Here is a 13,944-nt window from a genome sequence, read left to right on the forward strand (position 1 = left end):
TTTTCACTCCATACTTGTCCGTCTTGTCTGTGTATTGATCTGTACAAAAAGTTTTGATTTAATAGTTTTGTTTTATTTATTTTTCTTTCTTGTGGGAGAAATTTTTATTATGAGTCCAAGAGGATAATGGAGACCAAAATGTTTTTTCAACCCATGATTTATTTTCAAAACTTATTATTGTAGAGGGGGCTAAAGCCCAAGTCTTTCCTTACCCAGTTTGAGTCTTTTAATATTTGGATTTTTTAACTGGTTCTGGGCACTACCCCTCGTGCTCATATAACAACTGGAGATAAGTTCAAAAACAATGGGAGAGATGTTTCTGTTTTTCCTGTATTTATTGCAGCAGTTCCAGGCAGTGGTTTGGATGATGCTGTGGCAAATGCTGCCATCTCTAAGCTGAGTCTTCCAGCGAGTTTGATAAGAACAGTTTGCATAAATTATATCTGTTGGCATAGGGATAACCCATATCAAGGAGTGACGAACAAAACCAGAAAGTGCTGGTTCAGGGGAGAAGAGTGGCAGTATAATCCTGGCAAAAGGCTCGGTTTAAATCTGGCACTTAGGATGAGAGAGGAGCCTGTCAGCTGATTTACTTCAGAGTTTTGATCCGTATAAGCTTTCAGCTTGTGGTTTAAACCCAGGAGTGACTAATCCCCACACAGCCACTCACTCTCTCCCTCATGGGATGGGATGGGGGAGAGAATTGAAAGAGTAAAAGTGAGTAAACTCATGGGTTGAGATAAAGACAGTTTAACAGATAAAGCAAAAGCTGCACACAAGCAAAGCCAAACAAGGAATTCATTCAGTGCTTCCCATGGGCAGGCAGGTGTTCAGCTATCTCTAGGAGAGCCGGGTTACTCGGGGAGATGAATTCCATCACCCCAAACGTCTCCCTGCTTCCTCCTTCCCCCAGCTCTGTATGTGAGCATGAGCTCTGGTCACAGGAGGGGATATGTGATGTTAACAGGCTCTGGTTGGAGTTATCAGATTGCAATGAAAACTGTCCTTGGTTTATAAATGCCTTCTGTCGCTAGTTTTGGGGTAATTTGCATTGTGTTGTAAAAGCCCGTGTATCATATACAGTGCTTTGGCACTTAGAGTTCCTGCTGCCAGATAATCCTGGTTTCTTGCTGAGTCTTTCTGACTTCAGAATCAGAAAAAAGAAAATTGTGTCAGGCGTGGCTTTCTCTAGCATGGTCCTAGGTAGCTCTGCAGGGACAGTGTCCCTGACTGATGGATCCCAATATAACATTCCCTACAATAATTAAATCCTAGGTAGTCCCTTTGTTTGGGACCACTAGTGTGGGAAGCATAGACTGTGAGTTGTTACCATTTTGCCTTTAAAACCAGAAGTATTTTCAAATTCTGTGTGTACATGGTTATTGCTGAACTTTTTTTTGGAACCATCTCAACAGCTATCTCCATATCTTTTTCTCTTTGCATCTGCCTGCAAAGGAAGCATGACACAGCAGCACCAGGCTTGATAGTGTGCAGCTGTGGCCTAGTGTTTGTTGATAACTGTTCTTGTAACATCTTCCCCAGCATAAGGGAAGAGGTTGTAGAAATTAATTAATCTTTTTCTTACCTACAATAAAAAAATATGTTTTCAACTTGAGCATGGGACTGATTAAAGCAGGCTTGCTGCCTCTACTACCTGCTTTTATCCTGCTCTGGATAGAGCTGTAAAAGTGTAATAGAATCTTCTTTCAGTCCTAGCAGTCATGAGCAACCCGTATTCCTAAGGTGCCTCTCTTGCAGCCCTGCCCCTCAGTTTTTGTTAGTGTGATTTGTTCCTGGGCAATAGCTGTTAGCTCTTATTAAACCCTTACATTTTTAGAACAGTTGCACTGCATCTTAGTCCAATTTATCCATTCCTGGTACATAAGCTTCAGCTCCTGGTTTTTCATTTCTGTATTGCTGATGTGATCTTTGGAATAAAATTCCTGTAGCAATAGCTAGGGAGGTGTGTCATTTCTGTGAAAAGGGTGTGTTCCCTGGGTTTGGTTTGATTGGACAAAGTCAGCCAAACACATTGATCTCGTTTATTTACAAAGGTGAGGATGTTGAGGGTGGGTTTTTGCTTCTATCCGATTGCAACACTGAGCTCTAGATAGGCACAGCTCTTCAGGCCATCATCACACGGTAAATGTGAGGCTGCTGCACGCTGCAGCCCTTCTTGGTCAAGGAGCAATTTCAGGAGAGCAAGCATGCCGAGGTACACGGTGCACGTCCGAGGAGAGTGGCTGGCAGTGCCATGCCTGAGCTCCACAAACACCATCGAGTGGCTGGGAAAGGAAGCTGTGAGACGCTACATGAAAAACAAACCCGACAACGGGGGATTTGCCTCAGTGGAAGAAGTCAAGTTTTACATTCGAAGGTGCAAGGGTCTTGGCTTGCTGGATCTTGATGATACCGTGGGGGATGCTCTGGAAGACAATGAATTTGTTGAAGTTGGTAAGCAAAGTCTTAAGCATTGCATTGTAGAATGTCTGTGTTGTCATCTGAGACAGCAAACTGTGGCTTTATCTAGATTCATCTAAAATTGCACCTGAGAGATTGTCTACCTTTGTAAATTTTGTAAATAAAAAAGCTTTTATGGAATAATGCCCAATAATTTAAGAAAATTTAATTTTTAAGAACAGAACTACATAAAAGTTAGAAGGTACAGGATTCAATATATATATCTTTTGTATCTGCTGTCATATATAGTGTAAGCTGTTCTGCCTTAGCCTTTGGAATATCTTAAATAAATACATAGTTCCTTGTTATTTTCCCAGAAGCATGCAAGTATGTTCAGGGCTGATAACTGGAAATTAGAATTCTTGTTGCTGTGAATTGTAATAAATAGCAAATTAACTTATGTGAATAATGCAATTTAAACATTTTTAAATTGCATTATTCACATAAGTTAATTTGCTATTTATTACAATTTGTAATAAATGTGTCTGTATGTGTTTATTCTGCATATTTCTTCTAGTTATAGAAGGAGATATAATGTCTCCAGATTTCATACCATCTCAGCCAGAAGGAGTTCATTTGTATCCTTTTTGAGTGCTTTGTGAAGTTTTGCAGTTATAGATTTATAATTTTCTAGTTTTCCTGCATTTTTTAGAGTTCCTTCATTCTTAAAACACATTGCTAGCTGTAATTGAGTGGTCACTGCCTGTGAAATCCTGTCTGCCCTTTTTCCTTTACAAAACTTTCAGATACAGCAAATACCGAGAACCAGAACAGGTAAGAATCACCAATAATTTTACAACTCAGTAACAAATCCTGCTACTCACCAGAAAATGCTTAGAGTTCATCCAGCATTTCACAAAAGCAGGGGCTATCAGATTGGCTGGGTCTAGGAAACAAAAATTACAATGTGCTTATTATGTTTTTGTTACCCGAGTTCCTGTCTTATGAATAAGCATGAAGAAGCTTCCTGTCATTGCCAAGTTGTGACTGTATTTTTTATTTATAGTGACTATTAAGTAACTTTGTATGTATCCATGTCCCAAACTAAAAGGTGGCTCTTTGGTGTAGTATATTTCTTTAGATGGCAACAGCTTAACAACGGAGGACTTGGTCAATTTAGGAAAGGGACTCTACAAGATAAAGGTAAAAATTCTGGACAAATACAGCTAAAAATTATATGTTTATTTTTCCACAGCTAAATAATGACAAATAAACTAATATTTAAACTACTCTTGTTTTAGCTCACACCCGAAGCTGAAACTAAAGTCAAAAAATCACGAGAAGTGATTGAAAGAATCGTAAAGGAACAGACAGGTAAATATTTTTGCTTTTAACTACTAATTGTTTAGAAGACTTCATCAGGTTCCCTCCTTTACCAGCAGTGTACATTTCTTGCAGTTGTTTATGGAATCACCACGGGTTTTGGAAAGTTTGCCAGGACTGTAATCCCAAACAGCAATCTGAGGTATGTTGTGTGGGCAGCCTTCCCTGTCCTTTCTTTTCAGGAAAGGAAGTGGAGGGTGCAGTTTGACCCTGTATTTGGGGTTAAATGAGAGAGCTGCTTCAGAAATTCCTTCTCTTTTGTGCAAAATCAAACCTGATGAGACTTTTTCTGAGGTTTGACATATTTTCTTTTTTTCTGTAGGGAGCTTCAAGTGAACTTGGTTCGTTCACATTCTGCAGGTAATGAGAGATTGCTTGGTGCTTCCCTTTTCTGCGCTTGTTGGTAGCGGGTGAGTAACCGAGGGGGTTCTGTTACTGTTTCAGGTGTGGGGAAACCTTTGACCCCGGAGAGAACTCGCATGCTCTTGGCACTGAGAATCAATGTCCTAGCCAAAGGATACAGTGGAATATCCCTAGAAACCCTCGAGCAAGTTATTGAAGTGTTTAATGGTAAAAAGATGTTTAAAGAAAATCTTCCTTTCCCTTTTTTTTTCTTTTAACTGTTTTATTAAAGGGTGCGGGTCAAGATGCAGATGCTGGTCTTTCAACTTGGTAGTTGTGAGAGATCAGGACTAGAGCTGCAACAAGAGTATTCCTGTTGGTGCCATTGTCCGTGATTGTAGGCTGTTACTGTGGCCACACTTGTGAGCTGGCTTCTCTGTTCTCCAAGGAGTGTATCAAGGGAAGGCTCTAAAAGGAGTGATTTTTGTTTTCTTTCTAGCATCCTGCCTTCCTTATATCCCAGAGAAAGGGACAGTTGGAGCCAGCGGAGACTTGGCCCCTCTCTCTCATCTTGCTCTGGGATTAATTGGAGAGGGAAAGATGTGGTCCCCGAAGAGTGGCTGGGCTGATGCTAAATATGTAAGATTTGTGCAGCTGATAGTTTATTTTTTTTAGCTTACTGACTCATTTTTCAAATTGCATGCAGCTTTGAGAGAAAGAGAGCTTTTGCTCAGATTAGTAACATGTACAAGTCTTTGCATTTTCTCTCCCAGTTTGAACTGGGACTAGGTTGCCTTTAGCAACTCATCCTTTAATTTGAGAAAGGTGGATCCATGGAGAATACAATGTCACTGGAGCAGACATAAATAAGCAGCATGATATTGACCTCTAAAGAAATATCATGCCACAGTACTGCTATACAAGATACCACAGTGACATCATTTATGAACTGGAGAAATGGAGAGGATATGATACCAACTATGAAAGAACTATTGCTCTATCTTCAGCTCCGTGAGCATCAATACTTTTCTAAAAAATCCAACATCACCTCTCAAATGCTGAGCATACCTGGAGATTTACTGGAGGCAAGATCTTTGCAGTAAAATTTCTACTGATTTTATAGTGGCTTTAAGTAAATACACAGGTTTGGATATTTCATTTTTGATAAATTAGCTAGGGTTACAAGGAGCCCTTATATCATTCTCCTTCACAAAATGGAAATGTTACAATGAAATTAGTTTTTAATCCATCGTTATTCTGCCACCAACACCAGCAGATTGATCTTGTGTTAAGTATCTCCAAGTCCAGCCCCTCCAAAGTCTTTCATGGTAGTTTGTTCTGCTACACCTATAACTCCTACCCATGAACATTTGAATACCAGACCCATTGATGGATTGATAGGTGTACATCACTATAGACTGGAGAAAGATTGAGGACTGCACAGGGAGAGGAGTAAGGAAGAAGCAGACCAGTGTGTCCTGGACCTTCTACACCAGAAGTTATAGCTGTACACTTCTGAGGTGCATTACCTCTTCCATTGGACAGGATGAGAGGATTAAATGAGAAATAGGTTATGCTGTTTCTCCATTTCCTGCAGGAGCAATTGCCCTATAGAATAGAAATGTACAGAATACATTGGATAGGACTCCTCCTGTCACTAGAGATTTTCTATAGAAAGGATTAGGGATCATTTAAAAAGGAATAATTTACGCCAAGCCAAAATGCTATGAGGCAGGGTGTAGGCAGAACTGCCTTTCCAAGAGGTTTCCAGCCCTCTTTCCTATTGCCCTCTCCCATCATCTAGAACATGGTAGATGTTAATGGGCTGTGACAGTGACATATATATTGCCTCGGTGCTCCTGCTACCGTCTTGTATTAGCACTAGGAAGTGAGATGCTAGTTTGGAAGCCCTTTATTTAGCCCAGCAGAAAAAAAATATGTGTGATGTAAAGCTCTTTTTCTCCCATCACTTAAGACATTTGTTAATATTTCTGTTCATGGAAACATTTAAGTTTTAGTGACTTAATTTTGTGACTTTGGTGACTGAAAAGTATTTTTCATTGACTGCCTTGGCATTTAACTCCTTCACAGGTCCTGGAAGCTCATGGACTGAAACCAATTACCTTGAAACCAAAAGAGGTAATAAAGTATAATGATGCCAGCTGATGAAAAAGAGCATAGTCAATCACTATTTGCTTTATAGGTACAATAAAAGCATTACATTAATTAATAATAATTTTAAATCAAACTTCAGAAGGATAATGATGAAGTGTTATCAGGAGTGGGAGTCACCACTCCTACTGTCACCTTACTTGACTTGAAATGTCAGACCCAAGCTTGGTGTTCAGATTGGCTCTGTGGTCAGTGGAGACAGACAGGTCTCTTTCAAAAGCACTTAAAGCCATCCTGAAACAGCTGTCTAAGAGGCACCTTCAAGGTACCTCTCTGCTCTTTGACCATAACAGGAGGTCAGATGCCTGACTGGAAGCAGGTATCTGACTTACTTGGAACTACTGGTGCTCCAAGGGTATCTGCAGAGACTTAATGGGGTCATGAGTATAAACACTTTATTGCAGCAAAGATGCTCAGTCAAGCTGTGCATTTTATGATTTCAGGATGGTACAAAAAGCTAGGCAAAGATCTTTACCTCCTTCATGTGAGAAGGAGAATTGTCACAGACATGGGGAATTGTCACAGTGTGTGAAATAACTGCAGTGAATTCACTTGACATCTGCTCTCTCTTGGAAGGGTCTGGCGCTCATCAACGGGACACAAATGATCACCTCGCTGGGGTGTGAGGCGGTGGAAAGGGCCGGAGCTATAGCGAGGCAAGCTGATATCATTGCTGCCCTTACACTGGAAGTGCTGAAGGGTACAACGAGGGCCTTTGACACTGGTGGGTACTGGGCCCTTCCCGTCTGTTTGCTAAGTATCTCCTGACAAGGGAGGCACAGCCTGACAGTCTAACTTCTCTTACTAGACATCCATGCAGTGCGCCCACATCGAGGGCAGGCTGAAGTGGCCTTTCGGTTCAGGTCCCTTCTAGATTCTGACCATCATCCATCAGAAATAGCAGGTGAACAATCTGAACCTTCACCCTCTCAGGTTACCAGGACAGGCTGGGTCCTTCAACAGGACACAATGCTTTTATGTAAGCAATATTTGGGGTTTGCCCTCCTTGTGTCTTCTAGAGAGCCACAGATTCTGTGACCGAGTTCAGGACGCATACACAATGCGCTGCTGCCCTCAGGTAAAGACAGACTGACTTTTAGATCCTTCTGTAACAATAGATAAATGATGGTGAAATTTCCACCTCAGAAATACAGTCAGTTAGGTGCTGTCTGACACTGTTAGAGGAAGTGGCTTTATTTTGCCTGAATACTGTTAATGGAGACATGCAATTTGTTGCTGTCATGTGTGTACAGATCAGGCAGCATTGAACAAAGCCGTGTCCATATCTGGAAGAGGCCAGAGGTCAGAAGCAGAGGGAAAGTGCTGGTTTCCGTGCTTGCAGATTTTGTAGGGATTTTCTTCTGCATTGGTGTTAGTAACATGAACTGGGTGTTTCCAGAAGCAGAACAGAATGTAGTATTTCAGATTTATTGGAATTCCTCAATCCTATGCATTTTAACAGGAGCAAAGCTATTAAATCAGTGGAATTAATGAAATTTAATTAATAAGAGGTTTTGTTTTCTGTAAGTCTTTGTAAGGCTACTTCTTCCCTCATAACACTTCTGCCACTGAATAAATACCTTCCATTTAGGTAAGCCAACCCAAATAGGTAAACAATGTCATATTCAGATTACTCTTTTGGCAAAACGGCCATAATAATAGTAAATACCATCTTTAAAGTGTCTGGGATTGGCAGTGATGCTCCTGATGTTAAAAGCAAATCCAAGACCGTCTTCCATCTGTGAAAATCAAGTGGAATAGTGGGAAAGGGGGTCCCTGCAGCTCAGTCAGCATCCTGAAAGTGAACTGAGTACAGATACTAAGCTCAGTCACTAATGTCTTTTGTTCTAGGTCCATGGAATTGTAAATGATACAATTGCTTTTGTGAAGGACATAATAACGACGGAACTCAACAGCGCCACAGACAACCCTGTATCTTTTTGATTACTTTATTACTATATAAAATTCTGCTTGGCCTTTTTTATTCTTTTCTTCTGTACAGTTACACTGGAGGCAAAAAAGTCATAACTGGCTTTGGTCAATAACTGTCATTGTTTGCAACAGCAACCTCTCTTCCTTTCCCTATGACTGCATTGAAGGATTTCTGTCAGCTCTGTAATGCACAGCTGCTTTTCTGTCAGCACTATAATGATGCTGTACATAGCATCATATCAATTGCTGAGAAGCATTATTGCTTCTAATCTTATAAACATCTTTTTATCTTTAATTAGAATCTAATCCAATTCTTCTAATTGGAAGTAGTCCAATTCAAATTTGGACTAATTAAGTGCCAAAATTGTAACTGTCATGGAGAGAATCTATCAAGGAACTGAAAATCTATGCTAGGATCTGAACAGTTGGGGTTTTTTGCACCCTCGATCAAAGACATCCCTTTATGTAGCTTATTTGAAAAAATACATGTCAAAATTGTACCTACACATTTGAAGAACTGAGATTGTGTTTTCATTTCCTGAAAAGTGGAAGTGTGGAAGCAATATAATGTGTTTGCAAAAAAAAGCCTATTGGCACAAACATTCCTTCAGTTAAGATATTCTAATAACTGGCGTATATCACTCATGTAAACTGTATTTCACCCACATGGGCCTTAACTTCTCCTTAAAGATGGTGTTTGCTGAAAGAGAAGAGACCATTTCTGGAGGAAATTTTCATGGTGAATATCCTGCAAAGGTAATTCAGCATTTGAAGAAAGGAAAAAAACCTTTTTCTGGTTTGTTTCTTTCATCTGGTTTAATGAGATCTTCTTTTGTAGGCTCTGGACTATTTAGCAATTGGTGTGCATGAACTCGCTGCAATTAGTGAAAGAAGAATTGAGAGGCTCTGCAACCCCTCACTCAGTGAACTGCCTGCATTTTTAGTCACTGAAGGAGGTCTGAACTCGGGCTTCATGATTGCACACTGCACAGCAGCTGCCCTGGGTGAGTGCTTGAGCAATGCCATAGAGAGAGCAAGCTGGAAAGACTGATTTTTTTCAGACAGATGCAATCTAACAGTAGACACAAAGGTATCTAGCTCCTGTTTTCTGTGTCCTCTCCATGTGCTCTGTGCTGTCTTGTAAAGTATGAGCATTGGGTGTGGCTGCAATTATTTCACTTCAGGCTTCCTTATTCTGCAGCAACCCTTGGGCATGCAGACTCTGAGCAGACTTTGGTGGGAAAGCTTGTCCCAAAGGTGGCCTGATGCCCTCAGTTCTGGCTGTCTCCATTTGGCACATCAGTATCAGACCCCAGAGCCCTCAGAAGACTGGAGTTTGCAGGGCTGGCTATTGGGGGAGCACACTTAAATGAAACATCACTTCAGTTTTTCCTCTAGTACTCATGGCTAAGGCAACAAGAAGCCTGCTGGCTGCTGGCATACTACAGTTCAGAGGTTCAGGGAAACATGGGCCAATATAAAGATAAACATGCTGTGAGAAGAGAGTAGATTTTAAAAGTTAAAAACAAACACAGGAACAGAGGATATCAGGTTAAATGTGTACGTAAACATTCTGGAGAAAAACAAATGAATTAACTAAATCAGTGGGCTAAAGGAACTCTGCCTAGAGGCTGGTTTGGGAAGTGGGTCTGGAAGAGGAGCCTGAATGCTCATCCCCTTGTTTAGGGGCTGAAAGCTTTACCTTTGGCTGGGGAGAATTTAGGCTTCAGTTGGTTGCATGGCTTCAGGTTTCACTGCACACTTCTGCAATCTGGGCTGACAGATTCTGGGGTGTTTGTGATTTCTGCTGTGGGAAATGAAATTACAGCCCTGCCTCTGCTGACACTAGAAGTCCATGGGTCAAAATCACCTCATCCTGATCAAAACAGCCAGGATTTTATCTGAATTTTTATCTGAAGTTTGAGTTTGTTTTATTTTTCTTAACTTTTTTAATCACCAATATTTTTCAAATCATTCTGCCAGTTTCTGGGTTGTTTGTGTACCAGCTAATGTTTTTCACTCCCAGGGTTAATAGATAAATCTGAAAAAAATTGCAGATATTTTGCAACACCACTGGATATGTGTGTGTCTGCCCCTGCTCCAGCAGCTCTGTGCCTGCCAGACCGAGCTGTTTGAAGTGATCACATGCAGCCTCTCTGGGACCTGCCATCACCTGAATGTGTCAGCTGGGCTCTGGTCCTAGACTGTCACTCCAGCCTATTTGCAGTTGGTGTCACTGCCTCTCTGTTGCTCCTGTGGCTTTTCTGAAGCTGCTAATTTGGCAAGAGTGTTACACAGCATCCCGCTGGGCTTCAGAAAGAAAAGGCTGAGTGCAGCCAGAGTGCTGTGAATGCAGACTGCATTTCTTCTCATTTAAAGAGCGGTTCTCAACCTCAAATTGTCACTGAGTGGTGCCTAAGGCCTCTTCTGCAGCCATTTGCCTGTTGCTTTTGGATGCAGCATGAGAATTTATTCCAGATCTCGCACCTGGCTTTCAAAGCTGGAGTGTGTCACCCTCAGGGATGTGGGCAGCCTTGTGAGGTGAGGGAGGGAGAAGGTTTATATTGCATTCCCCATCTTTCTAGAGGAAGTTCTGAAGGTGCCTCAGCTGCAATGAGCAGACCAGATGCCGATCTCTCGCTGTATTCTTGAAAGCAGGGGAGGGGTGATCTTTGTGACCAAACCAGAGGGAGCCAATGCTCTTTACAGCCCTAGAGCAACAGGCAGAACCAGGCTTGTGTTTCAGTTATGCTGTCTGCTCTTCTGCTTCAGTTTCCTCCAGGCCTTTGAGCCACAGCAACTCAAACTGGACATAAGGGAGTGAAGAGTGAGCTGTCATTCTGTATTTGGTTAATATTTGCATCTAAAGACTGCTGTTGGTTAGTGTTTTCAGAGGCAATGGTAGTTTTCCAGGTGGTTATTACAAATTACTCAGTCCAGGTAAAATACTGATGCATCCTCAAAAGAGGAGCAGTAGTTGGACCCAAGGTGGTGGGCAGGCTCTTATGTCCGTGTTGTCCACTGCTTCTGCTGTCTCCTGCCTATTCTGTCCTTCATTCATTGTGCTGGGTTTTTGCAGTGTCTGAGAACAAAGCCTTGTGCCACCCCTCTTCTGTGGATTCTCTCTCAACCAGTGCTGCTACAGAGGATCACGTGTCCATGGGAGGATGGGCTGCAAGAAAAGCCTTGAGAGTTATTGAACATGTGGAACAAGGTAAAATTAAAATTCTGATTTCATGACAGACCTTGAATCATGAAAATGAGGGGCTAATACCAATAATGATCAGGTGTAAGGTAGGCAGATACTATGCAAACTTTTCCAGACAGAAGACTCTCTTCCAAAGTGCTGTCATTTTCCTGGTGTTTTCATGTGGGCTCTGGCAAGCTTTAGAGAGAGAGCTTTTTTTTTTTTTTAAGCTCAGGCTCCTCTTTTCTCAGTGCAAAAGAAGCTTTCTGATTTATGATGAACATTAATTTGAGTATTCCAGTTACCCTGGAAGAGATTCCTAGGGATTTAAGATTCTGGTGACCAGGAGTTCCTGTACACTTGAAAGGTCTGTACAACAGCACCCAAAATCTGCTTGCTGAGGCTGGCACTGCCCTCAGCATCACCCATGGAATGATCCTGGCTCTAGGCTGTCTCTCTGGGGGTGTGTACCCACTGGTTTTTCACCTTGCCTGAACCATATGAGTGAGCACAAAGGCCAGGGGTAGTTTTAGACAGGAAGCCTCACCTTGAGCTGTGCCTGCCAACATCCCTTTGGCTGCTCTGCTTTCCCAGTCCTGGCCATCGAGCTGCTCGCCGCCTGCCAGGGCATTGAGTTCCTCCGCCCTCTGAGAACCACCACGCCATTGGAGAAGGTCTACGACCTTGTGCGCTCCGTGGTGAGGTAAGAGCAGGCAAACACGTTCCCCAGGGGCTGCCTGCATGGAGAGCAGCTGCTGCCAGTGGGGTTAATGTTTGCCCAATGTCTCCTCACAGGCCCTGGATAAAGGATCGCTTCATGGCCCCAGACATTGAAGCAGCTCACAGGCTGCTCGTGGAGCAGAAGGTGAGTGCTGGCTTTTGGCTTCTGTGCAGGACTGTCTAGAACCCTTTTTCTTTGTCCATGCCATCTGCTGTTTTTGCTGCCCAACCCTCTTCATGGCCAAGTAGTTTTGTAGCAAGTGACAGTGACCCTCTCCCAACTATTGCACACAGAGCTTTAGCCTGGTAACAAGGAAGGACAAAGTATTTTTGCCTTGAATCCTTTCACCTTGTCCCCTTGGAGCTGTATCCTTTCCCATGCCTTGTCAGCTCCCTCCACATGCTCTTCCCTAAGCCTTGCTCTATCTGCCTCTCTGGTTCTGCTCCTCCCATACAGCATTTCCCACCCAATAACTTTTCTTCAGAGTTTCCTGAACTCATGCATTGATGTCTTAGCTGACCTTTTCTTTGCCTCTGACTGCTGTTTCACATTCTTGTTCCACAGGTGTGGGAAGTGGCCTACCCTTACATTGAAAAGTACAGGAGGGAACACATCCCTGAATCAAGACCCATTTCACCTACAGCTTTCTCCCTGAGAATGAGTGCAGATGATAGTCATGACCACAGGCATCAGAATGAGCTCTGAGTTGTGATCCCCTGGAAGAGAGCAGATCCCTTCCAGAGCCTCACCTGAGCATGGCCATTCCACTCACGCTCAATGTGGTTTCTCCAGGCGACCCAGAGGACCTGACTGTCGAGCTCAGATGCACAAATAGATAGTAAAGAAAAGTCTCTCTGCTTTCCTCATGTGTAAAAGACAACTTTGTCATGGTAGTGTGGTTTTCACTGAATTTCATCAACTTCTGAATACAAATCATTCAGACTCCTGATGAAACCAGTATTTGTTTTGTCAACATTTTGTTTGTTTTCTCTCCATCTGTGCCAATGATCCCAAACAGCCTAAGTTTGATATTCCTACCTTTCTTCTCCCCCCTTGGTTAACTGCTGTGATCCCCTTCATTTTGCCACAAGCAAGTTTATCTTTACACTTAGTTAATCTCTTTTGCAGATCATATGTGAGGTATAGGCTCTTGTACAACAGGAGCATTTTTAGAGCAGGTGCTTCACAAATCAGGAGAGCTGTGTGCATAGGAATGTGCTATGGAGATCACTGCTCCAGAACAAATATTTTATATTCTGGTGATGGACTACATTTAATGCAGCTTTCCAAGAGCTATGGGCCCACACCTGCAATCAATAAACTGAGGCTTCACATATAGTTGTAGCAATCTATTTTCCTGTCACTTGTGTGATGATGAAAATGTAAAGCAAAAGCTTAATTTGGAAGTAGGACAGGTGACACAGGGGCCAGAAAAGGGAGAAGAGGAGGTGTAGGACTAGTGCATGTGAACCAGTGCTGAGGCAATAGCACCGAGCCCTACACTCCCATGGCTCCCCAGGTCTCTGCCTGTCTGCCAGGGGCCCTGTCCCCACAGAGGGATCACAAGTCGGTGTGCTCTGTGTCACAACACTGACCTCTGGCACAGGCTTTGTTTTGCAAGGGAAGAACCAGGACATGGATTTCACCTCATGGCGCAGTGATGACAGGGCAGTACTGATGTGGCTGAGGGGCATTCAGCACAAGCTGAAAGCCTCCCCAGGCTGTTGGCTGTGCTGCAAGGGGCAGCCAAAGCTCCACTGTGGGGCTGCCTTTGAGCATCTGACACCTGGCATGGTAACTGTGCCCT

General features: G+C 42.7%; 1 protein-coding gene across 1 annotated transcript; it reads left to right on the forward strand.

Annotated features, from left to right (window-relative positions):
• The first annotated feature begins 2,153 nt into the window (after positions 1-2,153).
• On the forward strand, positions 2,154-13,802 carry HAL (histidine ammonia-lyase). The gene is made up of 20 exons (XM_058805402.1): positions 2,154-2,454; positions 2,978-3,038; positions 3,207-3,234; positions 3,529-3,603; positions 3,702-3,774; positions 3,859-3,925; positions 4,106-4,143; positions 4,228-4,353; positions 4,625-4,764; positions 6,217-6,264; positions 6,874-7,021; positions 7,106-7,201; positions 7,317-7,375; positions 8,149-8,229; positions 8,920-8,985; positions 9,068-9,233; positions 11,309-11,443; positions 12,011-12,119; positions 12,212-12,281; positions 12,702-13,802. Exons 1-20 carry the CDS (start codon positions 2,208-2,210, stop codon positions 12,840-12,842), a joined length of 1,974 nt encoding a protein of 657 aa, XP_058661385.1. The 5' UTR covers positions 2,154-2,207; the 3' UTR covers positions 12,843-13,802.
• Positions 13,803-13,944: the final 142 nt, after the last annotated feature.

Source organism: Ammospiza caudacuta, chromosome 5, assembly GCF_027887145.1.
Source record: "Ammospiza caudacuta isolate bAmmCau1 chromosome 5, bAmmCau1.pri, whole genome shotgun sequence".
Classification (NCBI taxonomy): Eukaryota; Metazoa; Chordata; class Aves; order Passeriformes; family Passerellidae; genus Ammospiza; species Ammospiza caudacuta.